General features: G+C 39.8%; 1 protein-coding gene across 30 annotated transcripts in view; it reads left to right on the top strand.

Annotated features, from left to right (window-relative positions):
- CELF2 (CUGBP Elav-like family member 2) overlaps positions 1 to 25,993 on the top strand; it is a 562,200-nt gene that overhangs the window by 334,585 nt on the left and 201,622 nt on the right. For 2 of the 30 annotated variants that reach the window (XM_065050153.1, XM_065050152.1), the window contains exon 1: positions 540 to 10,446. The exons of 24 other annotated variants lie outside the window; for them this stretch is intronic. In XM_065050153.1, coding sequence (XP_064906225.1) covers positions 10,433 to 10,446 — 14 coding nt within the window. In that variant the 5' untranslated portion in view covers positions 540 to 10,432. Of the gene's footprint in view, positions 1 to 539; positions 10,447 to 10,536; positions 12,238 to 19,946; positions 21,759 to 21,787; positions 22,727 to 25,993 lie in introns of those variants that run through there. 4 more of the 30 variants (XM_065050156.1, XM_065050158.1, XM_065050155.1 and 1 more) reach the window with 4 other exon arrangements.

Raw genomic sequence — 25,993 nt, 5'->3', positions numbered from 1 at the left:
ATAAGTAAGGTTTATTCTACAGCTTTAATAATAAAGATTCTTGACCTAAATAATGGTGGAAAGCAATGAATGCAAATGTTTGCAAGAATCTGTCACATATTTTTATTATGTAATCAATAGAAAATAGTTGACAACATGTTCATGTAGCGATGGCAGACCCTATTAAAATACGGTTCAGCATATATGTTATTTTAAGGGTACCACTCTTAAAATTGGCTATATATATGGGATGTTCTTAACAAACTTTTCCTTCTTATCCTTGTTTCTTAATTACACACTCAGAAAAGTCTCTCCTTTGCTTGAAACTTTGCAAAGCAAACTTTGCTAGAAAGCGATTTGAGGTTTGTTTGGGATTTTCTTAGTTGAAATTGTATTAGCTCGGCCATTTTCAAAGCTAGAAAGCAAACGGTTAAGAGGAGACTTTGTAATTCTCTATTCCCAAATCAACATTTAAATTGAAACATAATTTTTTAAACATTACATCTGAATACCGTTTCTCTTTACAGGATCTTTTACCCCTGGGACGCTGGCTTGGATCAGGATTGTTTTTTTCTTGCAACAGCTGTTCAGTGCATGAAATAAGCCAGTGGATATGGTCCAGTTTGTAGTGGGAAAGTGTCCATCTCAAAACCACCATCTCAATTGGCACTGAGTAACATCCTTGTCTCAGCAAAACAGCCAGAAATTGAATGAGCGTGAATAATGAACCCTTTGCAATTGTCCAGGTCAGGTTGACAGCAATTTTGCCTCTGTGTATTGATAAACTTGGCAAAGGTTCTGTATTTCCAGGCATGGAGAGGCCTTTATTAATGGTTAATTCTTTAAAATAAAATGCACTGAGTTTAAAGTCGCTGTATTCCCTACTGCTGATTAATAGGATGATGTAGTTTTGAGAACATTTTAATACAGAAGAGATCTAATTCTTACTCTGAACAGGTTTCACTTTAAAATCACGACTAAATGAACAAGGCAAGGTGGCTTCTTGATGCCGTAATCCAGGATATGAGATTTAAATAGTATAGATGGTCACATGACCTAAATCTTCAAATTTGGGTATCTAAAGTTAGACACTGAAAATCAGGCCAATTATTTTAGTCTCCCTTCCCATTTTTGCAAGCACAGAAATGTATTGTAAAGCCTCATACTCATTCTCTATGGATGTAATGTTGGTTTAGTTCTAACTTAGTGCTTTTTCTCTGAGGAGCTCTGAACATTTTTATGAAGTATGTCAATGTCTTGGTAAAGAAAATTTGCTATTGAAACACAGTGAGGTTGAGTCTGTGTTCTCAGCTTAATGTACAGCTTTCCTTTTAACCCAGCCTGGTGTCTTTGGAGGTATTTGTGAAGATGAATTATAGTTCTCTGGTTCCTTCATAACCAGTGGAGAATGAGAGGCTCCAGTTCTAAAATGTTCTGTTGGAGCCAAATGTCGATGCTCTTCATCATCCATTTGAGGAGCTTTTGCTGTGGTGTCTATAGAGGGAACCCAGGGCACTGGATTTCTATGTCTGAAACTACCTTTGTGAGTACCTTCTCTTGTGGGGTGAATGCCTTATACAAGGATAATGATTCTTCCATCGTTGTCACCTGGAGGACTTTGTCCTTTCAGGTCCTGCTTTTTCTTATCCTTGGGACAGCCACAGATCAAACTGTATAAAATGCCCAAGCAGAGCCAATTAATCTTCATTTTCTCAAGTATTTACTCAGGAGTAAGCCTTTTCCTTTGAAGGGCCTGATGGGACACCCTTGTGTTGCACAAAAATGAGACCAGATTTTTCCAACAGGTTCATTTTCATGTGGTCCATCTTGATTTGAGACAAGATTGTCGTGTTAATTGGCCGGTCTCATATGACCTGTTTGTCCAGGCTGAGCCCTAGAGCTGCTTTCAGCAACTCCATCCAAGCCAACTAGAAAGCAGTAGGCTCAGAGAAAGCAAAAGCAGTATCTCAAACGCAGGCTTGTCTCAGCAGTTCTTCATCAAATGTCGAAAGCGATGATGAAAATTTAGGTTTATGTGGTTTGGGAAACTTCCAGTGAAAATATTCTCTTTGCAAAATGTCAAGTCTTTGTTATCGCAGTTGGTTTTGTAGAAGTACGCCAACTTTCTGTCAACAAATAGTCCTTTCCTCAGGATTGGAAGTGGATTAAAAAAAAAGATAGATCTAGATGAGCTAGTAAGCTACCAAGTGGACCGCTATCTAGACTGACCTGATTTGAGTGAGAAACTTGAACCGCAGTGTCTTTGCGTCACCTGGGTTCCCTGCCTGCCAAGTTGTTTGGTGTTTTCCTGTATAAAAGTGGACAGAATAAGGCATATTCATCCCCCCTGTTTGAAACCACTGAGCTCAGGACTCACAAGGATAGTGCAAGAGAAAACTGTTCTCCAAAACTGAATGTCTCCTGGCCTGCAGAGATCATAGCAATTCTCATGTGTAAGTGTATCCCATGTCATCACTGCCCCCCTCCGCAAGACTGGTGTGGCCTTAGAACATCCGATTCATCTATACAGATCTTTGCTAACCTTAAAGTAAATATCGTTCCTATAGAGGAAGGCTTTAGATCCAGTTCTGCACTTCTCTGGTGATTAGTAATCTTACTATTTATTAATTTATTAAGTTCAACTGCTGCTTTGCAGTGCAAAAGCCATAGAAGATGGTCAACAGACTGACCACTAACAGTCAAGAGCTCAGCTCTGTCCTGAACTCCTTTTACTGAATAAATTTGCTTCTTATTTCAGATTCATTTGAGACCTTGAGACTGTGCAAGGTCTTCAGAGAAAAGACCATTTCCTAGTACTGTGTTTATACAAAACCTAATTCCGGAGACCCTGATCCATGAAAGATCTGAGCAGCTCCTACAGTGCAAAAAATCATTTGGGAAATGTAAGCTTAACCCCTGCAAAAACAAATGTATTTGCTGGTTGTTGAAGGGTAGAAGAAAAGAAAAAGTGTGCATAAAGAAAATTGCATCTGGTAGGCTGCTGGAAAATGGACCGGTCTATTAGGAATTAGTACTAACAGGCCTCTAAGTTTCTTTCATCAAAATTACTGCAGTCAAAAGAAAAATACCACTTCTCATTTGTGCTTAATTTCACCTCTGTTTATTCTCCTTTCCTGTTCCCTGAAGAATGTAGATGAGGTTTAAGTTAGTCTTAATAGTAATAGGTTTGGAATCTAGCACACTTTCACAAAATTAACTTTGCTTCTGTTGATCTGGGAATTAAAATGCTTCATTAATTTAGCGAGTCCTGGTTTGACAGCCAAATAATACATTTTGTGACTTGTACTCTTAAGTCTAAAATTCTTATCTGCAGTTCTCCCTGATAGTCTCTGACATTCAGGGCAGCTTGGAGATCCGCATGGCCTGAAAAGGAGGAAAATGTGCATGAACATATGTAGGTATAAGTGTTATAACACCGTTTATATGAGTGACTATTCTGTGTCCAAGCATGTCTTTAAGCACTGTGTGAGTAGGTAACTATCAAGAATCCTTATTCTCTCCTCTCCTTTACAGTATACACCTGGTTTTTCCTTTGTTTGTTTGGGGTTTTTTTGTTTTGTTTTGTTTTGTTTTATTTTCATTGTGTTTTGGTTTTTTCCTTTGCCAATGCAACTCAATACAAGCAAGGATGTTTTTGGTGAAGGGAAAAAGGCTTGGAAGTATGAAGGCATGATGGATTGCTGTGCTATACACTGGAGCTAGGGGAAGGAAACAAAAAAACCCAAAAGTGTCTGTATTAAAGGAAGAGATTGGTCATCTTCTTCACACTGGACACCATGAGGCACCAACTCCTGGGAAACCCAAGAGATGCCTGTATGTACTGTATAGTTGTATATTGGAGAACTTGGTGGCTGTTCAGAGTGTTCTCATGTTGCATGTTCTCATGTTCAGTCGTGTTGCAAATGCTCTTTATTCTATAGAGATTTTGGACTAAAAACATCCAGGAGTGACACAGACCATGCTATGATGACGTAGCAGGCTTGTGGACCGTGTTATGGCATGATACACACCTGCAGAGGACTTGTGTGGTGTCTTTGGGGTTTTCTCCATCACAGAAAACAAATCTCTTCTTCACATCTGTTGTAAATGAATATGATGTCCCCAAATCATTTCTGTTTGTATCACGGTGTGTCTCAGGAATTACTTTGGTTCTGGGCTGTAGGCTGTGCACTGACATTGCATGGGCACAACCCAGACAAATGGCTGCAAAACACAACTACAAAAAGACCCAGGATCCTGAAGGCTTTATAAAACTAACCGTAAAGCACTGAATTAGAAAACGAGTTGAAATAGTTTTGTTTTATTGATGTCTAAGAATGCTTTCTCCCCTTTAGTGTCACCTCAGAGTGGTGCAGTCCAGCAAGTTTACAAGGAACCATATAAAAGCATGTACAGATTCCCCAACATGAGATATCCCTGGGTTCTGGGTTAAAAAGGTAGAGCGGTTCAGTCAGCCCAGTAATCCCGCTGGATGAATATGCCTCCATGTACCACAGCACGCTAAAAACCAACACGATAGCTCCAGATTAACTTGTGCTTTGTTTTTGTTTTTTTTTTGCAAACTCTAAGATTTATGTGTACCCGTGCTCACAAAAATGTCATGCAAAGATGATCAACTGCAAAATTCTATTTGTGTGTCCTATTGATAAAGCAGGGATTTTTAACCCCTCTAGATCAGTGAATTTTTTAATTATCTTTTCTCTGCTTTAATTATCATAACTAAAGATACGTCTGTAGCTTTTGTAGCTGAGGCTAATTGTGTTTTGTTTGGGAAAGGATGTGGACTGAAAGGCAAGGTGTGTTCTCACAATGTAGCAACGTGACTTTTTTTTTCCACGTATCGCTTTATAACATCGGTTATTTTAGTGGTAGCTCTTCTTCAATATGGTTCAGATAGCAAAATTCAGTATTTCTGCCTCTGTTTTGGGAGGGACAGGGGAAGAGTTAATTTTGCTCTTCTGTTGTCTAGGAAACAGTGGTTGTACTTACTTCCCTTTTGAAAATAGATAGTGAATTCCACATTCAGGGAGCAATGAATAAGATAAAAAGCCACAGATTAGAAGCTTGAATTAGACACCATTTGAGAAAGTAAAGATAAGTTTGTGTGGGATGGAAACTCTTAGGTCGCACGGAAGTGAATAAGAGTGGGGCTTAGATATGTTTTTAAAGACTGTCTCAGGGCTTTAAGGCTCTAAGTGTGTTGGCACTGATTCAGAAAAGTGCCTAAGAGCCTAATTTTAATTGATATAGGACCTCACTGATTCCACAGGTAAGGACATCATCCGGTTTTTGTTTTAAGGACTTTGTCTCACACTTGGAAAATTGAGCCCTGTGCATATAGTGCTAAAAAAGAGAAGAGCGAGAGACACCAACAATTGCAATTTAGGTGTCGGTGCTGAAACAAGCTATCCATCCAATTTAGGGCTGTAAATACTAAAACTGGAGATGAAGTTAGTGACTGGGAACAACAAAAAAGGGAGCAGGATTTTAAAAAATAAAAAAAAAAAAAAAAAAAAAAAAAGACTTGACAGTTGACACTATGGGCATTAAATGACAAGTGCATTTCAGTGCAAGCATAAGATGATTATACTTGGAAGAAGGAACTAAAATATAAAGCAAGAGCTGTATGCAACACTGCACATTCAACTGGAAATGTAGGTTATGTACTTGGTACTAATTCATGTCCCAGCGAACAGAAAATCTCTCCAGTTCAGATGGGACTCGAGCTGTAGATTTTTCTGACTAAAAAGCTCTGGATAATTCTTTTCTTATGTATTATTAATAGCTCTATTACATTAAATCTTAGGTGCTCAGAATGAGCCTCCAGAGGTGTTTCTGCCTCTCTCTCTCTTTCTGTTGTTCTCAGCTGAAGTCTGGGGTGACTGTGCTCCTGGGTAGGTGAATCTGGGCTTGGAGAACAGGCGCGCAGATGCATATAAAGAGAGACACAATTTGCAGGACTAATTTATTGCAAGTGATTCAGCAGATGTGTTTTCAGGAGGGATTTTAGACCAGTCAGGGAGGTGCTGCCATCCAAAAGGGACCAGTTTGAAAAATTGCAGAGTTCTGGGAAAGAAATACTAAAGCAAATGAGTGGGAGTGGGGTGGGACTGATAAAAAAGAACATGCTGTAAGTGGTGAAGCAGAAAGATCCTGGCAGGGACTGAAGAATGGGCCTTCTGCATGTGTTTTAGGGTGCAAAAAAGAGAATTGTCAGAGAAAGTAATGCAGATAATAGATGTCCTATCAGGGTTTGTGATTACTATGTCATGATTAGAAAACAAACAAAAAACCCCACAAACAAACAAAACCAAAACCAACCAACCAAAACTAAACACAAAACAAAACAAACCACAATGACAAAAAAACCCAAATAAACAAACAAAAAAACCCTCACTCAAACCCAAGACAAAAAAAGTCACAAAAAGTCACATGGAGGATCCTCCTGACTCCTCTTTTGTATTGCTGATCACAAGCAGTCCCTTGTGAAAGCGGTCAGTATTACTATACAAATATGCATGTCATGCTTCTGAGTAGCAAATTCCATCCCTCCTTGAGGGGAGCTTTGAGAGACGTTTTAGAAATATAAATGCAAAATCCAAAAATGGAGAAGTAATATGAAAAATTGAGAATGCTCAAGAGAATTTGTGCTGGCTTTGCAGAGTGGAAGTAGGATGCAAACTCCTAAGTTGGAAGAGGTTTCTGAAATGGCAGTCAATTAAAATTAGATGTGATAATGAGCTGACAGTCTACATGTTTCCAAATGATCCAACTATACCTTGGAGTGTGGTAGGTAAGGTGCAGCACTTAGCTGGATGTCCTCCTATGGCAGTCATTAGTCACCTTTTCCCTTCCTGTAGAGCAGTGAGATCCCTAATGACAGTGGATATAACGATGCCTTCAGGGATGCTTAAGGAGTAACACGGCTCCTATAGCAAGGTGTAGCCTGATTCTCTTCATCTCCTCCATTTAGGCAGTGTGCAGAGGAGCTGAGGACATGGCACAGAGGGGTTGTCAGCTCCCTTGTTACCCGTCCTCCTTCTTGAACTTCCTGGAGCAGGTAGACAATTAGCGGCTGCTTCCTGCGCATGGCCATGAGTCAAAAGGCAGCTGCATCTCCACCACCTTGTGTAGGGCCAGCAGTCATTTGGCCTCCACTGTACAGAACCAAGGAATATGAGTTACCACTCAGCCCGAGCTGTGCTTTTCACCATAAAGAGTTACCTAGCAAGTCTTCTGCAAGAGGAATCCATGTCGTCTGTCAAGCTTTCCAGTGCTGCTCTTGCTTTGTCTCTTTAATGTCAACTTTCTGGGGCTGCTGCAGCTTTACGTAACTGCCCCAGCTCTCCCAGCAGCCTTTTTTTGGGGAAAAACTGCTGATTCACTCTCCATGCAGGTGCTACAGCACAGGTTCAGTTGCATCTCTTGGGTTGGGCAGCACCAAACTCCTCTCCTGAGCAGAGCTGGGGAGAAGAAAAGGGAGGGGAAAAAGTTGGAGCTTGGGGAAGGTCACACTGCAGCATCCATGTTTCTACCTCTCCCTTAGGGATGCCTGCAGGGAAAAGACAAACCAGATGGATGGTTGTATTTGCGAGAGGATGGAATACAAAGCGGGTGGTACTGGCACTTAGTAGACCTGGGAGTGTGTCTGTGCTGCTTTTGGTGGTGCACCTCCAGTAGGCTTTAATCCTGGCTGCTGTGGCTTGTACTAACAAAAAAGACATGATGGCAGAGACCGCAGGATGAACCACCCATGTGCCAGGGCACCACAGAGTGGTGCGTGATGCTGAATACTGATATTGGTGCCTCTTTGCAATTGCACTTCATATCGTGATGATAATTAGCAGAACTCAATGTACCATTGGTGTGTCTCGCCCAGCTGCAACGCTGTCTCCCTGCAGTGATATCAGCATTCACCGTGTGTGGTACTCAGTTGTGCTACAGCAGTGGTTCCCCACCCTGAATAGGAGTGGGCCATAGACTACAGCTCAGGTTTTCTTGAAAGGGGATTAAAATAGGAATTACCAGCCCTAGCTCAAATAGCCAGCTCTGAAATCTAAGGCTGTAATCTTAGGTTCTTCTGTGCCCTTCGGCAGAGGAGAAATTGTACCCCGGGGATGTTCATCTCTTCCTGGCCCATGGGTGTACAACAGACCAAACAAATTGTCTTGGAGGGCCAGATTTTGTCCATCCATGAGAGAGGCCGACAATGGTGTGACCTACACAGCCTCAGACATTGGGGCTTCAGACATCTGAGATGGGACAAGGTGATATGCAGAGATATCTAGGGACATGAGTAGAAACGAGGAAAGGGAGGCATTTTTAAAATATGCCATTTTAATGAACATTTTCAAAGCAAAGCAAAATTGAAGTCCTATCGTAAGGCAGTCTACAAAGATGCCAGACTTCAAAAGCCAGAAAGGAGAAGATATGTGGCTTTCAGTGTACAGGATTTGCAGTATACAAATATATATTTTTGGAAGACTTTTGAAAACTCAAAAATCAGAGTCAAGAAGGAGTGGGAAGACGAAAAGAAAAGGTGAGTTGAGAGGAAACAAAGAGAGGTTTCAAGGCTTGCTTTGTTGTTTCAGGTTTGTTTCTTTTACCATTTGTCAAAGCAGGAACTTTCCATCAGTTGGCTCTAAGTAACTGTCCTAAGGAGTCTCTCGTCCCACAGGGATCAGCTGCTTGTTGTGAATGTACTAATTTCCAATGATAGTTCTGAAAGTGTATTATGTTTCCTCACTGACAGAGACTGTATTAGCCAATAAAAACAATTAAATTTATATTATCTTGATGTAATTAGTTATTATGCCCTCTAGGTGGGAAAAAATGCTTTCAGATGAGCTGAAACCTATATCCTCTGTTCAAATGACTAAACTTCTTTAATTTTCACAGAAGTGGGCTGCGGGGAGAGTAGTATCCCCTGAGCCTGCACAGAGAGGGCATTAGCAGCCATTTCCTAAAGTAATTTATAGTATGGTTCACTGTATTATGCCAGCTCTAACGAACTCTGTTCTCCTTTCCTGCTAGCACGGCTGTAATCCCGGTTACTCTACTGGGAATTTGGCTCTTGGAAAGCTAAGTGATTTATAAATTTTTAAGAAGTGATGCATACACCTAATCTAAAGGAAAATGGTCTCTTGCAGCCTGTGCACCTGCTGTCTGAGAGGGGGAGAGGCTTTCTTACAGGATTCCTACACCAAAATGGGAAAACCCTGACAATCTTTAGGGTAGCTTGTTTAAATTTAGTGTTGATTAAAAGCCCCTGGAGCCTAAAGCCCTTGTTTTAGCTACAAACGGTTGAAGCAAAGGTTATGTTTTGGCTTGTAACTATGAATTTGCCAAATACTGGCTACTTTGCTGCCTATGTGGTGGTACGGTTTGTTCTGAAATAGCAGTGGCATTTAGTTCAGTCAAACTTGTGAGTCCTTTCTTGCATCTCTCTCCAACATGCTTTCAGCATGGAAAACAAAGTCTTTCTAGGATACAATCTCTGAACAGCCTTCTTCCTTCCAGCTGGGACTTATGGGCAGTGGAGAAGTGTGGAGCCAGGAGGATTGCCAGGTGGAGAGCCTGAGAAGAAGTCCTCCTCGGTGAATTCATATGGTAGTGACTTGATATTTGATTTCTGGAAGGGTATGGTTACTCATGAAATTGTGGAAACGCTTCTGAAAGAAATGGATGCCCGTGACAAACGTACACTTCAAAATGTGGCTTAAATCCATTTACCCTTAGTCCTTGGCAAACCAGGTCAAAAGTTGCATGGTGTTCCTGTTCCCCTGACACAGATGGTACCTGACGCAGTAGAGATGAAGGGGAAGCTGCTCTCTGCCCTGCTTCAGTTGTTAGTGTGTCATTGTTGCTAGAGAAACACAAAACCTTGGACTGGGATTCTGGCAGAATAAAAGCCTTTCAGTTCATATTTCATCACATTTAAAGGAGGGGGGAGGAGGGACCTTGTAAAAACCCTGTTCCTCCACTAGAGAGCATATAGGCAGTGCTTCTCCTTGGAGAAAATAAAAATGTCAAGCTCTTATTGCACACAATAATGCAATGCAGTTTAAATGTTTACTGCAATTCTACTCGTCATGGTTACATATGGAGAAGAGAGTATGTAAAAACTGGAAGAAGGCTTTGTAGATATATAACTTTCATGTTCAAAAGCCTTTTACCTCCTTGTTAGCATTTTATACCTGCTTGTTCTTAAAAAGCGTTCATATTCTCCCCATGGTTATATTAAATTATTTACAAAGCTCCTGCAAAATCCAGGAGTGGACTCAAGAAGGTGCAGAGCAGATCTCTGCAAGGGTATTTTATGGCTTTTAGAGAATTAAAGAGAGTTTCATTTCTAGCTGATGTGGTCGCGAAGAAGTTTGTGCAAACAAACTGATGTGATGCTGCTCGTTCTGCAGATGATCAGCGCGAGAAGATGGTTCTGAGAAGGTGATGTCCTTTGAAGTCTAATAATATTATTGTTGAGTCTTAAATATTTCATAGCTGTCACTCTTTTGTAGTGTTTTTAATGCTTGAGTTAAGCAGCAAACTGTTTTTTCCCAGTCTAATTTCCATTTTTACCCTCTAAGTGGTGCCTTCTGTGTGTTCACAATACATGTGTGTAACTTCAAATTTAAACCATAGGGTTTTGCATGCACTAAATGAACGGTGGTAGACTCCGTTAATTGATTAAACTCCCCCCTCCCCCTGCAATGAGTTTGAAATTTACTTTTTCCAAATGCAATTCTACACTTTGTTAATACAGTCAATGGTAGAGGCAGTTTCTTCCAGTGGAATAAGCTGCTGACTTTCTCTGCTGCTCTAGTTAACCTTATTCCCTCCATCTGTAGGTTACAGATCATTCCACTTACACTTGTAACCTGCTGTGAGAGCCAGGCATGAAAAACAGTTTATAAAGCCCAGGTAACTCTTGGGATAGATGTCTTTTCCTCTGGTTTCTTTGTGGGTGCTAAAATCCTTCATAGTGAATTTGCTATGTTCATGTAGAGCAACATGGGTTTGGTGCAGCACAGATATAGATTCATTTTATGTCCTTTCCTGGTGTATTTTTACTTTTTGTATGCCTGACTTAATAGTTGGCAAAACATTCGTGTAGCACTTAGACACTGGATGGATTTCCACTGGGAATAATGGATGATCTGGTCAGGATTTTATTTGCTCTCAGCATCAAGCAAAACTTTATTTTTGTTGCCTTTTGCAAGTGATCAATGAATCCACTTACATTATAACCTGGAGTTAGGAGCAGAATTGTATGTTAATATCTCTCATTGCAATAAAACGACTGTTAAAGTCCATTACTTTTCTGGGAAAAAAATGGGAAGTATTTAATTTTAACTGCTTCAGTAGTGTACTAGTGCATATGTAAATCCTGATGAATGAAATCAAGCAATTAGAATTAGAAATGAATAACACAAGGCATCTAGTCATTTTGACGAGTTTGGATTTTGATGCTGCTTGATTTTTCTGGTATTTACTAAGTGCATCAGCAAAGGCTCTATATCCATATGTCATATTAATATTTTTTTAAATGCCATCATGTTGGCTTCTATTATCTAGATCTGTTATCTGACAGCATATTGTGATTAAATTTCAGTTATCTGAGAAACTGCACCATTAAAATAGCTGTTGCAGAATTTAAGCATGTCTGTTCATTGTTCTTTTTTCAAGGTTTTTGAAAATTACACTTAAGCCTGGCACTGCAGAGTCAGTTTATGTTTCAGGCAAGGTTATTTTTCCTCTTTGAATGACAGCGAGTATTTCTGTGCATGTATACAAGCGCGACATGAAAATATGGATATATCTGCTTTACAGTTTTTTATTTGCTTTTTAATTGATATTTAGATGATATAAAGCAAGGAACATATGACAATAAAGTGGACCAACTTTCCCAGCTGGATGTCGTATTTTACAAAGTATGTAACCAGAGAAACTGTGAATTATCTAAACTGCTAAATGGGATTCTGGGTGTAACTTATTACCCTGCTGCCTGGACGATACTTCTTGTTACTTGCACTTTCTGAAGCAACATGATTCTGGCTGTTTCGCAGAAGTGCTGAATTTTGTAATTGGGGAAAAAAAAAAGAAATGAAGAAGTGAGTGTCGTACTTCTGGTTTCCTATGGTGAAGGAGGTTTTGGAAGGCTGGAAGTGAGCGGTATTGAGTACGACTTGTGAAGAGCTGGCTGCCGTGCCTCGCGTGTGTCTGCTCCGCTGTCTCCAGGTAGGGACCGGGATGAGCCAGATGGCGCGATAGCTCCTGACAAGGACAGATGCTGCTGTCTGGGTCTGTTGAGATAAGCGTTCAGCAGCCAGTTTGGGATGGTGGTTTTGTTTTACATTCTGGGTTACTTCACCAAGGAACATTTTATTTTCTTCTCTGTTGTGTCCCTGTGTTTTTTGTGCCTACTTTTTTTCAATTAAACTGAATCACATAGTTTATTTTTACATACAGTTGTTGAAATACTCTCTCCTGACATCATAAATTTGTTTTGCTGAGTAAACCTAATGAAGCTTCACCGAAACAGACGTTTTAAATTTTGTCCTCGGTATAAAACTTGCTACTTTTTTTTCTGCTTTTCAACTTCATTGCCTTTCCCACCGTGTTCACTGTTCTTGCTCAGAGTCCCTGGATTTGCTGTTGAATCATGTGCAGCATAGTCTTATTTATCAGCCACCATGAGTGTAGTAGGTGCTTTGCAGAGGTAGCCAAACTTTTTGCAGTAACATTCAAGTCCTGTCAGGAGGTTATATCTACATGAGGCTGTGCAAGGTGGTTCAGTTTTAGGAGGAAAGACTCTTTGGAAGGAAGAGATTTAAAGAACTTTTGTGCTAAAAATTGTTTGGCTCTATGATGCATTAGACTGAGCTTGTGCAAAAACTCGCTACTCAGAGCAGATAACTGGAGTCATAGTAAGTGTGAGCTCAGTACTTGTGGAAGGTATGTGTGTCAGAAAAATGCTGATGTAGTTGGGTCATTTTTGTTAAGGTGAAACAATATTAGCTGCTGACATGAGGGAGGTTTCCCATCCAAAGGCACCTTATGATTCAGGGCCACTTCTTGAGTGAAGAGGAGTCCAAAAGGAACTGTGTGAAAAAGAGTAGGACATGATGTTGAAGTTATCAGACTTACTGTTTAGATACTACTGTTAAATCTTTTACCATTTACTTTTTTACCCTCTCCAAAAGTCCTGGTGTGTCAGGTATCATGTAACACTTCGACCAAGTTGCCCTCATCATCTTCTTCTGTTCACCTTGTTCTCAGTTGGAGCCCAGGCTACAGGCAAACTTGTGGAAATAGGCAGCCGGGTCAGGCCCTGGGGCAGGATCCTCACTGTTGTCTCTGACCCTGGAGGAGAATGAACAGTCCAGAGGACTTGCTGGGTTTCCAGCTGCAGGCAGGGGCAGCTCATCTTGCCTGTCTCATCATTAACTGGATGGGACAAAAGTTGGTAAGATGAATGATGCTTTAGGCTCCAACACTTGAGTTTTAAAATAAATACTTTTATTTTTTTTCCATTTCCATCTATATTTTGGAGTTTTTAAGATGTCTTTATTTTTTTTTTCATGTTTTTTGAGCGGATGGTACCACACAACAGAAGAGGTGACACTTCAAACCTTCACAGCATTTCTTTCTAGGACGTGGTTTCCCATGCTTTTACATGTGAACATTATACAGGGTCAAGTACAGGGCAAGGCAGCAGCATGGCTAGAAGAAGTAGCCTTGCTCTTGCCTTCACCTCAGTGAACTGCAAACTTCTTCTTTCCTAAAGACCTGGCCAGAGACTTTCTTGCTTTTGCAGCTAGCAAAAGGCACTATCTTTTTCAAAGTCCCACTGAAATAACAGGAAAATGCCAAGAACTAGAAAACACTTGCACTATTCCCTCTTATAAGACCTTCTCAACATGGTGGCAGCTGGAGGAAAATCCTAGTGCATGCCTTCAGAATGTTTTAGTTTACTACCGATGGGTATTTTCCTGGGTAAAACCTTGCTGAAAATATGTTGGATCAACTTATGGATTTGGCTGGTTGGGTACCATACATTGGGAACATTATGACTCCTTCCCATAATGTGAAGGTTTCAGGGGGAAAAAGGAGCTGTTGTGATGGTAAGTCACAAGTGGCTCATGCTGCTGTGTGCCATGACCTTCACACAGGAAGCTCCGTTATAGTATGGAAACAGTGCACAGGTGTTTGCAACCCTATGCATGTGCCTTCCTGGGTGTTTGTTCTCATTTTGAGCTTTAAGGTCTGCAGAGCTGGGCAAAAGTTACAAGAGAAGATCTCTATAGTGGCATGGGGGGAAGGTCTTGCAGAACCTCTGCAAAATGGCAAATTTTGCATCAAAGCGTTGGGAATCCAATAACTTGTAAACAGCTCATCCTTCTTCATTCTTCCCTGAAATACTTGATTTTTTACATAAATCCCGTATTTTTCCTGTCAATACAACTGTCTCCAATTACAATTTTATTATTTTTTGCTCCCACGTGGACCTAAATCTCAGTTAGATATAGTAACCCCTAGGTAATTTGGCAATATGTAAAGTATTTGTAAATTCAGAAATTTAAAAATTAGTGCTGAAACTTAGGTTCATCTGTCAGTATTCACATAATTCCTATTATAAAATGCAAAACTTTCAGGCTTAGCAAGAAGGTATTAAAATGCAAGCAAACTGAGTTTTCAGTTGCTTTCATGTTTTTAGCTTTTAGTTTCAATCTACAGTATGAATGTAAAACTTCCTGTCTAAGTTTCATCATCTAAAACTTCTTTCTGTCAATATATTTCTGCTTATTCATTTCACTGTAAGATCATAGGCTTTAAAACGAAACAAAGAAGAAAGGAAAAAAGGTGAAATGATTGGGAGACTCAAGAGAAAAGTGAGTTTGAGATGTGCTGTGTATTTATTACATATACATAAGCACCTTAATGAAGAAATGTGATGTTTCCCTCTTTTTATTAACTCACTTTAAAACTGGAAAATATTAATCTTTAATACTCTGTATACAAGTTCTGCTTCTAAAAGATTAAGTAGGATTTTTTTTTTTCACCAATTTACTAATTTCCAATGGGTTCCCAATCCCAAATATCCTCTTTTTTAAGGTGAATCTTTTCCTTTTATTGTAGTTGATCTCTGTGTTCTATGTAATTTGTCAGTTATGCAGAAGAATTACCAATATAATTCTCTACAAACTTCAGTAAAATCTTTGTCCTTCACAAAATAATGCAGAGATCTTTAAAATATTGTTTATAATCTTTAAAACCTACATAATTTTTTCAGTTTTCTTAGAGGAGGTAACCAATGCTCTTCCTTGTCTCAGGACCTTTTAAAATATCTGGTTCTGCTAAATGGTTCCGCTGCTGGCTGTGATAGGATATTCAATAATGCAGTCCTCATGCAACCTCCCGCTTTCAGTTTGAATTTCAAGTCCAAGTGATTTTTTACTTCTTTCCAGCATTGATCTGCACCAAAATTCATCCTTTTCAGCTTTTCCAAATTTCTTTTCCCACCTGTGTTCTGCAATGAGTTCAGTCCCACTTTTCAATATTCGTTAACCTTTTTGCCCTGTAAATATTCCTTGATGGAATTTTTTCTCGCTTTGCTTAGGTGTGTGATAGTCAACCATTCGAGGTTGATAACAAAACCCCGTTGACAGCGTGCCGAGGAAAGCATTAAACCACAGCTGCACTCCTTAGTGCTCCTGTCTTTACCTGCCCCTATCACATACCATTACACTTGATTTATCCAATGTAACGTGATCCTTATTCTAAGCCAAGCTTGGTTGTTGTAAGACCTTCCATTTTCATGCCTTTCTTATCTCTTTTCCAGCTGCCTTTTCCCCAGTTGAACAAATAGCAAAACTTTCAGCGTAAAAGGAGCCAAGACTAAATTTGGGCGACTTGGATTTGGATGAGACTCGGGGATGAATGTGGGGTTTTTGGGGGTTTGTTTTTTATTTTATTTTTTCATCCTCCTTCCTTTCAGCCTCTTATTTTCTGATTTCCTTTATGTGATATTAACTATCTTGGTTATCTCCACACCAGAGAAAGTCTGCAGTGAGATGCAGTGCTGTGTAGCATATCCTGTTGTCTACATGTTTTCTTGATCCCCATTCAAATGTCTTGTGAGCCCAACAACAGTAATCTCAGACCGACTTTTGGGGGGATGCAGGGGCAATTTTGCATTTCCATGAAGCCAAGTGCTTAAAATCTAGGCAAAGTAGTCTGGGCAAAATACAAACAATTATTCCATAGTAAGACCCACTAGAACACCTCCCTCTTCAAACTTTGACGTGAATCAGTTCTTGGTGCTAATCTTTGCATTAGATCCAGTCTACAGTGAGTCAAGCATAGAAAAATTTCATTCATATCTCACTGTGAATTCAAACAGTCAAAGGCCTTAGAGTAAGATAAAACAAGCTGCAAAATTGGAAGGTGCTGCTAAATTCAGGTCATTAAAAATAGTGTCCTGCCTTTAGAAGTCTTTAAATTTATCAAAAACTGCAAGAGTTCTGTGAAAAAACAGAATGTAAAAACCTAATCAGATAGATATTTCTTTGTCTTGAGAACCATAAACCTCTAGGATACTCTTGTTTCACATTTTATTTCTTTCTTCATTGTAGCCTTGTGGACTGAAAACTTATTTTGTCTATTTTTTAAAGTGAAACCTGAGGATCTGGTGTAATCTAACTGGTTCTGTTCTTTCAGTTTTGATTTGTACTTGGTTTTTGCATGCATCAAAAACATGACTTACAGTCAGAATATGAGCGTCCTTGTCAACATTTCAGTAAGCACAGGTCAAACTGGAATATGAGAACATAACTTACATATTCATAATTGCATAAATTGTCCCAAAAGAAGGTCTTTTATTATACACTGTCCATTTGCATGCTTAGTTAATAGTTTAGTGGGCACCCTGAAGATGTCAGCTACTGCCTTGCTGATGTATTTTATTTTATTTTGCATAAGCTTACATACTTCTTCAGACAAGAGTATTAGTGTAATCTGTTTCTGCATGTTAGGGACATGGGTTCAAGGCCTAAAAGGAAGGATGTATTGTATATCTGTTAAAAAAGAAGAAAACCTTTAAATATTCCGTTCACCTGTGCAGATAAACTGACCAGAGATTTAAACGTTCCTCAAAACACTGATGCAAATTCACTATATAAAGTGTACCACACCTGGCAGAAAAGAGAAAGTTAGTAAGTATAAGAAGAGATTTGGAGGTATTTGAAAAGAGGAAGCAAGCATAAGCAGCTACTGACTGGAGGTAAGGCAGATTTTTAACAGGATGGAGAAAGGAGATGCGGCAGGCACATCATGTAAAAGCTAATTTAAATTTTAATGTAAACTGATGTGTTTTGCATAAATAACTTAATGGTTTGGGGAAAAAAAAAAATATATATATATATACATATATATATATAGTGAAGCCATAAAAGAAAAAAAAGAAGATGATACTGTGGTCACTGGTGGTGAAGTCCATAGATGCAGCCAGTTGAAGATGAAGGAAACCATGATTGCCTTGGTCCACTTTTTGGTGAGATCTTTGTCACTGATGGTTGTGCTACAGGAATGTTTGAGAGTCTTGCCTGTAATCAATTCTGTACCACTCTGAGCACAGTGGTAAAATGCTCAAACTGCTTAGCTGTAGGACAGCAAAGCCAAACCTGTTTTTGTTTGGGATAGTTGCAGTGGTGAATCAGGTGAACACTTGAGTAGAGGTGACACAGTTGCAGGGAAGACAAAATGTCAGGGGTGGAACAAAAAATCCACCCAATTACTAGTGAAAGCAAAGTCTGCAACTTGGTTTCCCCTTTTTTGCTAGGATGTGGTTTTGCAGAATTGCCACCGTGTGCCTGCAGAGGTGATGAGCCCCAACTGAGACAGCAGGACTTGGAAACAGCGAAGCTGCACAGTGCGGTATCATCTGTGCAGCAGATGACGGGCCATAGCTCTGGGGGCAAAAAAATCAATCCAAGAGGCAGCATGTAACTACTGAGAAACACAGAGTGCCCACCAAACCCCTGCACGGGTCAAATGTGAATGTGCTTGTAGGAAACAAGAGGATAGTGGAAACCAGAGCAAGGGCTGCGGCAGAGCCCTGTGGTGCATTCATCCTTGGGAAGCTCCGAATTTCTGATCCACTGCCCTGTGATGGTGCCTCCTCCCCAACCCTCCAGCACAACCTCTTGTCAAAGGGAACTGTAATTTTTATGAATGCCTTGAATTGCAGCCAGGTAATTACCTTCAGGAAATTTTCATTTTGCTAAATGTTAATCTATATAGAGTGAATGAAGAAGAGGAAAAAAAAACTCCGCTAATTTAATAGCGTGATAAACAACCATCTTGATTTAGGAGCCTTGTAAAGGAAGATATAGGTGTGATCTTCAAGGAAATATTCAATTTCTGTAAGTGCTAATCCTAGGAGAATACTTTACCATTAGTGAATATACACGATGTCCACATACTGGACCCAACACTCTGAATTCTGTTCCCAAACCAACCAAAATTATCTTTGAGCAGCATCAGGCTACTGTAACAGTACTGAGTATCAGATGGTTGCTTGTGACTTTTCAAGAATCAAAACCTAACATCTCTGCTGAAGAGGCTGTTTTCTCAAGCTGACTTTCAGGTTGTTAGTTTGTTGGGTTTTTTTTTTTGTTTGTTTGTATGTTTTTTTCCTGCTTCTATTAATTTATTTTCTGCATTCTGTTAAAAATGGCATTTACAGGTCAAGGAGCATTAAGATGATTTTATTTGCAAAAAAGATAACCCCTCAAAACAACAACAGCAAAAACCTCTTTGCCTTTGTTGATTGTGCACTTTAACAAAGATTTACATTTTTCACATCTGTTGACTTCCCATTATGGTTTTCTTCTTGCATGTAAAATTAATATAGCAAGATAAACATTCTCCCAATGGCTGGAGTAAGGGAGCTTACTAATAGCTCTGATTATTTTTTTTCCAAAATAACACTAAAACAGCCTTTATTTTTTATGATGTCACAACTAGTGGAGAGTTTGTCATTATCACATTAACTGCTAACATTTAAATGCAACACTAATGTACTAGAATTAAAACATTGTATAATGACCTTCCCTTAGTTCAGCCATTAAAAATACATTAATACTCTTTCTTGCAAATTGGACCTGATGCAATTTATTCCTACATAACTCGTTTGTGGTTTTTTGTATGAATATCTGCATTTATTCCCTGGAAAATTATTCTGACTTTGTCTTTTGCAAAGTAAAAACTGTCAACATCCTGAGTATGCTTATAGAGCCTTTATTTTATTTAGAAGAATAGTAACCAGAACAAGGAAACTCAGTCTCTGTCCTTCTAGCTGATATTCAGGTACTTCTGTTGGCCAGCTCTATCCAGCATTCTGTGGTTTAACACACCCATTTGTAAAATTAGTATATTACCCATCTCACATGCAAATTGAGGCTTAATTAACAGATGTTTGTAACTGCTTTCACATCCTCCTAAGAATCACACTACGTCAGTGCAAAGCAGTTGTTGCTGGGAGATCAGAAGAACACTGAAGCAAAGGCTTTTTTGGAGATAGGAAGAGGTTTAGGTAGGGGTTTGGGGGGGGATCGTGTCGTAGCTTTTAGTTTTGTTTATTTATTTGTTTTAAAGCTATTTTTGTGCCTCTTAAAAACTCCCTGTTTTGAAGTAGGTGGGGCACAAGATGGCAAAAGATATTTCCCACATAATATGTGCTACTACTTTCTTACCCCTTCTACATCCCCCATGCATCAAGGTTTTAAAGCTTTAAAAACCAAGCTCGGAGTTGAACAAGACGACTGCTAGAACAGCAATGGGCATGTCTCAGCACACTTGAAGATAACAGCTGTCAGGACAGAGGAGGTGAAAATGCAACCAAGTATATGGGCTGGAGGGGGGGGGGAAACTTGGCCTTGGGCGTTTTGCTTTCACTTCCGTAGTTTTAACCTATTACACTCCAGAAACCATTTTTAAATTTGGGGGAGCGCAAAGGAAGAGAAAATCCTTTGAGAGTTGTTTGTGAAAACTTAAAGTACACAAGTAACTAGTAAATAGCTGCTGGGTCATAGTTATAAAGTACAGGCAGTGCCGAATTTAGATAGCTTGGTTTTTATCTGATTGTGAGCCATGTGTTTCCTCATATGGGAACTGCCGCCGACCCAATTTTAATCAGTTGCAATTTTGCTTTTACATCTAAATTAGAATAGCTTGGATTGAACAGGAAGTGAAAAGAAATGTCTGATCAAAAGCTTTTCTATAAAGCAATAACTCTCTTGCTTTAGTTTCATCAAGCATCTCCAGTCTGATATTCTTCATTTTACCCAAATATTACCCAGGCTATAACTCTAATGTGTTTTACATGAGCCTCCTGATTAGAAAGTTAAACAAACAGTTCATGAACCATGTGGGGAAGTTTCCCTGACGATCTTGCTCTTTAAAACATGTAAGTACACATATGACTCAGGAGATTGGCAATGAAGAATGGAAACTTTTGGTTCTGTTATCTCACATCCACCTTGGTTTGGAAGCAACTAAAAATATTCCTTTGGGGACCATTTGGGGCCTACATGAAGAGTCAGTGGTATCAGTTACTGCAAGTAAGCAGATGCATATTTGGCTCGTGCCTCAGCAGAGACCAATATACCCCCCAGCCAAGCCAAGGTACGTTAGCACGACAGCGCTTGATTTATGGCTAAAATCTGATCTGTGACCCAGCAAATCCTCTCTCCACTGAGCCTGTTGCTCCTGCACTTTCCACCTGTATAAATCCAGTTAAAACAAAAACAGCTATATACAAGCTTATGCTGGCATCTGTTTCCATGCTTGTTGTCTGAAACAAAGCCTAATTATCACAGCCCCTTCTTCGATATTTTCTTTTGACTCACCCAACTGTCTACAGCCCTGATATCTAGAGCATAAATGCCAAGGCTGAAACATGCATTCAATTAGAAGATGACTCCTGACTGACCTACATAACAGTTCATTCATGAGATAATGTGACCTGGAGTCATGGAGATAGAAGTCAGTTGATTGAGCTGGGTTGGCTGTGTACACTGCAAACTCTCCAGTGATTGAGGAATCATCTAAAATTAGATGTACGCTGTACGTTATCGAGAGCCTTTCAGATCCAGCTCTGTTTCGGTAGCATTTCTTTTATGAGATGGGCGTATAATTTGTCACATTGTAATCCTTTAATGCTGAACTTTATTAGCATGAAGTACTTGGGTATCAAATAAAATGAGCAATTAAGCGATTTATATTTAAGGTCTGCTCTCAGTTCAGGGCTTAGGTAGTCAGCCTCCCATGAAGCAGCGAGAGCGTGTACGGTATTTACCACTTCCTTCAGAGAGCTACAAAATGGTGCTTTTTGCAGATGAACCTAGTTGTGCATGTAAATCCCAACTGACTATTACTGCACCGCAAGTTAATATGTGTATTTGTTTTAAGGGTTATTGTGTGTTTCTAGTGAACCATAGGATACTTTTCCTAGCTTTCGCCTACTAGATTTACAAAAGGGTGAACTTGCAGCATTCAGCTGCAAGGGGGGGGAAAAGAAGTTAACCAGCGAGCGAATGGTTTAAGCGTAACGATTAAGCGACACTTTTTGTATTACTAAGCCACAAAGGAAGCTCAGATAAAGGTTGTAGGTCAGAAAGAAACCTTCGGGAGCATGCTCGTGAAGTGAGGCGGTTCAAGAGAGGCTGCAGCTGTCACTTCCAGATCTAAGGGGTGAGGTATTTCAACGATTTTCTTATCCTATCTTGTCTTAAAGATTCATTAACGAAATAATGTGAAATTGTCTTGTGTCCTCTAGGGCATAAGTTCCTCTTTTTTGTTTTTCCTGTCCTCTGTAAGTGCGGTAGGAGAAGTCTACACCCTGTCACATCGAGTCCTCGGTTCCCCTCAGATGAAGCTGCTTCGGCGCTGACTGATGCGTGTTGAGAGGCGGAAGGGGGGACATTTTGTGCAGGGAGCCTGTGGGCCCTTTAAAACACATTTGGGGCACAGCACTACATTTTTCTAAGGTTTTCTGTATTAGTAGGTGCATCTCGTGTATTTTGTCTGTGCATTTAAAATGCAGGTTGTGTGCTACTTCCTCTTTGGTGTGTGTGTTTGGTGTTTAACTCTGTGCTGACACAGCCATGGTCCTCACTAGGAGAGGGTAAAGATTAATCAAGAAGCACAGGACTTTGCTGTCAAGCTGTCCAGCAGGAGGGTTTTACTTTGTTTGGGAGTCTTTTTCACTTTATGTTGTATAAGAAATAGTAAGGAAGTGACTACTTGGACAGGAATAAAAAGGCATTGAATTTAAGCTTTTACTTTATCCATTCTGCAGTGCTTTTGTACAATCAATTTTTTTTAATGCTGCTCACACGTCGTTTGGCTTTGATGAGCGAAGAAAATGTTGGGTAGGCTGGTAGAGAGGAACAGGAGAGAAACTTATTTTGGGGGGAAGTTTTGTGGTTTAGGTAGAGCACTCTACAAGCTGAGGCTGAAATTGCACAGGGCCCAATTAGTGCCTGTTACCTTTTCTGTTTGCTCTTGATTGGTTGCAGAGTCAGAGGTTTAATTAAGCAGAAATGGGGATGTAGAGTTAATGTTCATTATAACTAAAATTGAAACAGCTGTTTACCTTGCCGAAGCCTTGTGTGTTAACGTCCATAAATCTCACCCCGAGGAGAGCTTGGAGGAACTATCCCTGGTAAAACATGCTTTTCTGAATATCATGTTATATCATTTTACATACTCATTTTCACAACATTTCCTAATCATATTAATTAACACATTAGGGTATAATTCTTATTGTCTACAGAAATTACTTCAATTAAAACTATTACCATATTATCATGATTGTTATATTCGTACAACTCGCTTTGTTACTACTCAAAAACTACTCTAGCAAACCCAAATGTTTGAAATTAGCATAAAATTGTTGTGGCTGGTTTTTTTTTCTCTTGACTGATGGATCAGGTCTCAGTGTAAACTTTCTGAATAATCTCTGTTTCTGTGCTGGGGTTTCTATGGTGAGAAAAGATGTGAGGGGCAGTGACTGTCCCATAAGATGAGGCTAAAATGGGTTTTTCTTGATGAGCCTCTGCAGTGCCTAACAGGAGAGTGAGCACTGTGCAGGAACGTATGGAAAGTAGAAATGATACAGAGGAGCACAAGATAATAATGGATATAAATTGGCTGTATTCATGCTAGAAAATTGGTAGTGGTTTGTTTGTTTGGGGTTTTTTTTTTTTGTCAGATCTGTGAGTTTTGGGCAAGAGGTATAACTGGCTTTAATATTGAATGTTGTTACACTCAAAATCTTTGTACGGGCAAGATAAAATGTGGCCTCTGTGTAAATGCAAAAATGTATTGTTAGTGTAACTCAAATATTAATGGTGTAATCAAAGAATTATTATTAGTCCAGATCTACTTATTATGAGAAAAAAAAGGAATATTGTTGGGAGGGGGAAGCTTCAAAAATAATACATTTGAAGTGGATATCCACGTATTTCCAAGTATGTACTCCTTTCTGTGGTGTTTTGTTCACCTCCATGGCTTGTGTGGCTGTTCACTTTAGTTTTTGGAGCTGGGAAGTGGTCATGGCAAGTTTTCAGGTACCAAGGGCTTCACTGCGAGGGGTATGTTCATAGTGGTTGTTTCTTCCTCTTTGTCTAGAGGACTTGCTGGTGACCACTTCCTTCTCACTCTGGGCTCTCCTTCTGGCTATTTTTATGTTTTCTAAACAATTTTACACCTTGCTTTTTATTCATTGAATTGCAACACCACGTTACCCCTGAATTCAGTATGTATAGAGTGTCTTACGTATGTTGGATGCTTCTTACCCCTAAACCCACAGGTTTGCATTTCTTTAGCCAGCAATAGGTGATTTTTTTATAGCCATGGGGTCACTCTGTGCCCTGTCTGATATTGGCTCGTGCCTCCGCCCCTCTGCATCGCCTCTTCTGAGGCCTCCTCTATGATACCACATCCGTGTTCCTCTGCATTCTGTCATTACCCTGGGATCATAAATATTTCATCCTGTGCAGCTTAACTACTTGTTACTACTGTCTGTATAAAAATTACACTTAAATCACATCATTATGCGAAGATAAGCAAAAGTAAAATAAATTAGGCAGTAGCCACCTGGTCATTAGGAAAATTGCTGCTGCAGCTAAAGCGAAGCTCCGGGCTGGGCAAAGCAAGTGTAGGCAAGCCTGATGTGCCTGGGTCCCGAGGCCGTGCAGACTCAGCACAAAGTCTGTGGTTTATTACTGGCACCAGCAACACTGTGTTTACTGGGCTACAGTCCTTGAATATGACAAATGAGATCATTATTTGGGTTTACCCATATTGGCTGGGGACCAAGCTTGGTGACACTGGATGTCCTTTCTGGTCTTAGGTTCCTAGAACACCTTAAACTGTTGAAATAGATAGGGAATACTTTGCTTTTCACAGAGCAGATGTTTATTGGTGTACTATTAGCAGAGACGTGTAACAGAAAACAAGAAAGTTGATCTAACTGAGGTAGATAATTGCTGTCGTTGTTCTAAGCCATACATATTCTATTCATCTTCATGATGTTGCTGTGAAAAAAGCTGTTATCCTCCTTTACAGATAGACAGTATTTATCTATAGCTTCCCAAGAATGCCTCGATAGTCAATGGAAAGACATTGCTACCTCCATTTTAGTACACCTGAAGTCTGAATTGCCCTCTAAAATGATTATTTCTCTTCACGGACTAAATAGGAAATCCTGCACACATAGATTTAATAAATCTGAGCCAAAGAGATTAGAGATTTGTCTGCAGCAGATGAGTTTCAGAGCCTGTGCTTTCACAGCTGTTACTAGTAACTAGCTTAGCTTAAATTTATTTTGTATATGGTCTGTATAGGCTACTGCCATGGTTTAGACTGTACTGTTATTATACCCCAAATTAGACATGTCCCCAGGAAGTCTATGGCTGAGCGTGGAACTCTGTTCTTATATTTCAGGTGAGAAGATAATACCCTAATCAGTTCTCGTCTGCGTAATGCGGTCAGTGGCACTACTCAGTTCTTTTCAGTTTGGCTGCCACTCCAAACTGTTAAACCATCTGCTGGTGGCAGGCGAAAAGATGACAATTTAATAAATTACTAGAAAAAGTTAAGATGCCTAACATCTGCTCTCCACCAAGCTCGAGCATCTTCCCTGTATTGATGTTCTGTCATGTCCTGACACAGTAAGAGAAGATGCTTGCTCTGAAGTTCTTGCGAATTCGAATCGTTTGCAGCTGGACCCACATTCCAGCCATCCATCCTCTTGTGAACTTTAGACCTAAATAGGGAATAACAATAGAGAAGGGAGAAGACAAGGGTAGCAGAACAAATAGTTTCTTAAAATACCTGAAGAATTCCCGGCCCAGTTAAAGGCCTGCATCTACTCATTCTTCTTTATGATTGATGAAGAAATACCCAATGATGGCAAGCAGAATTTTGCAAGACAGAAATAGAAACTGCTGCCTCTTCAGAGCCACGTGACTGTGTGTCCTAGAGTTATGTTCTGCATAGTGTTTTAATCAAATAACAGTTTGCTAAGTAGTATAGACCGTGCTGGTTAGAGCAAACAGAATACAAACATATTCTAGATAAGATTATGTAGCTCTAAAGGTGCTGGTAGGCAGACACTGTTGAGAAAATATACACATAATATTTACTTAAACCATTCCTGGAGCCTCCTTTGGTGTTATTAGTCTGTCATGAAAATCTGCAAACACACACTTATCAAAGACTCACTGGAAAACATTAGACAGTTAGCAAGTCAAATATAGGGGGGTGGATGCCGTAGCAGAGCACAGTTAATGGTTGAGCTGTGACTTAACTACATCCCACTGCAAACATAATTAAATTAGAAAATGTCCTGAACCAAACGCGGGAGGTGTAGCCTGCTTGGAATGCAAAGATGAACCTGGATCCCATCCTACTGCTTCAGTCTCCT

The sequence above is a fragment of the Columba livia genome, chromosome 1, assembly GCF_036013475.1.
Source record: "Columba livia isolate bColLiv1 breed racing homer chromosome 1, bColLiv1.pat.W.v2, whole genome shotgun sequence".
NCBI lineage: Eukaryota > Metazoa > Chordata > Aves > Columbiformes > Columbidae > Columba > Columba livia.
This window is presented reverse-complemented; position numbering and strand designations above follow the sequence as displayed.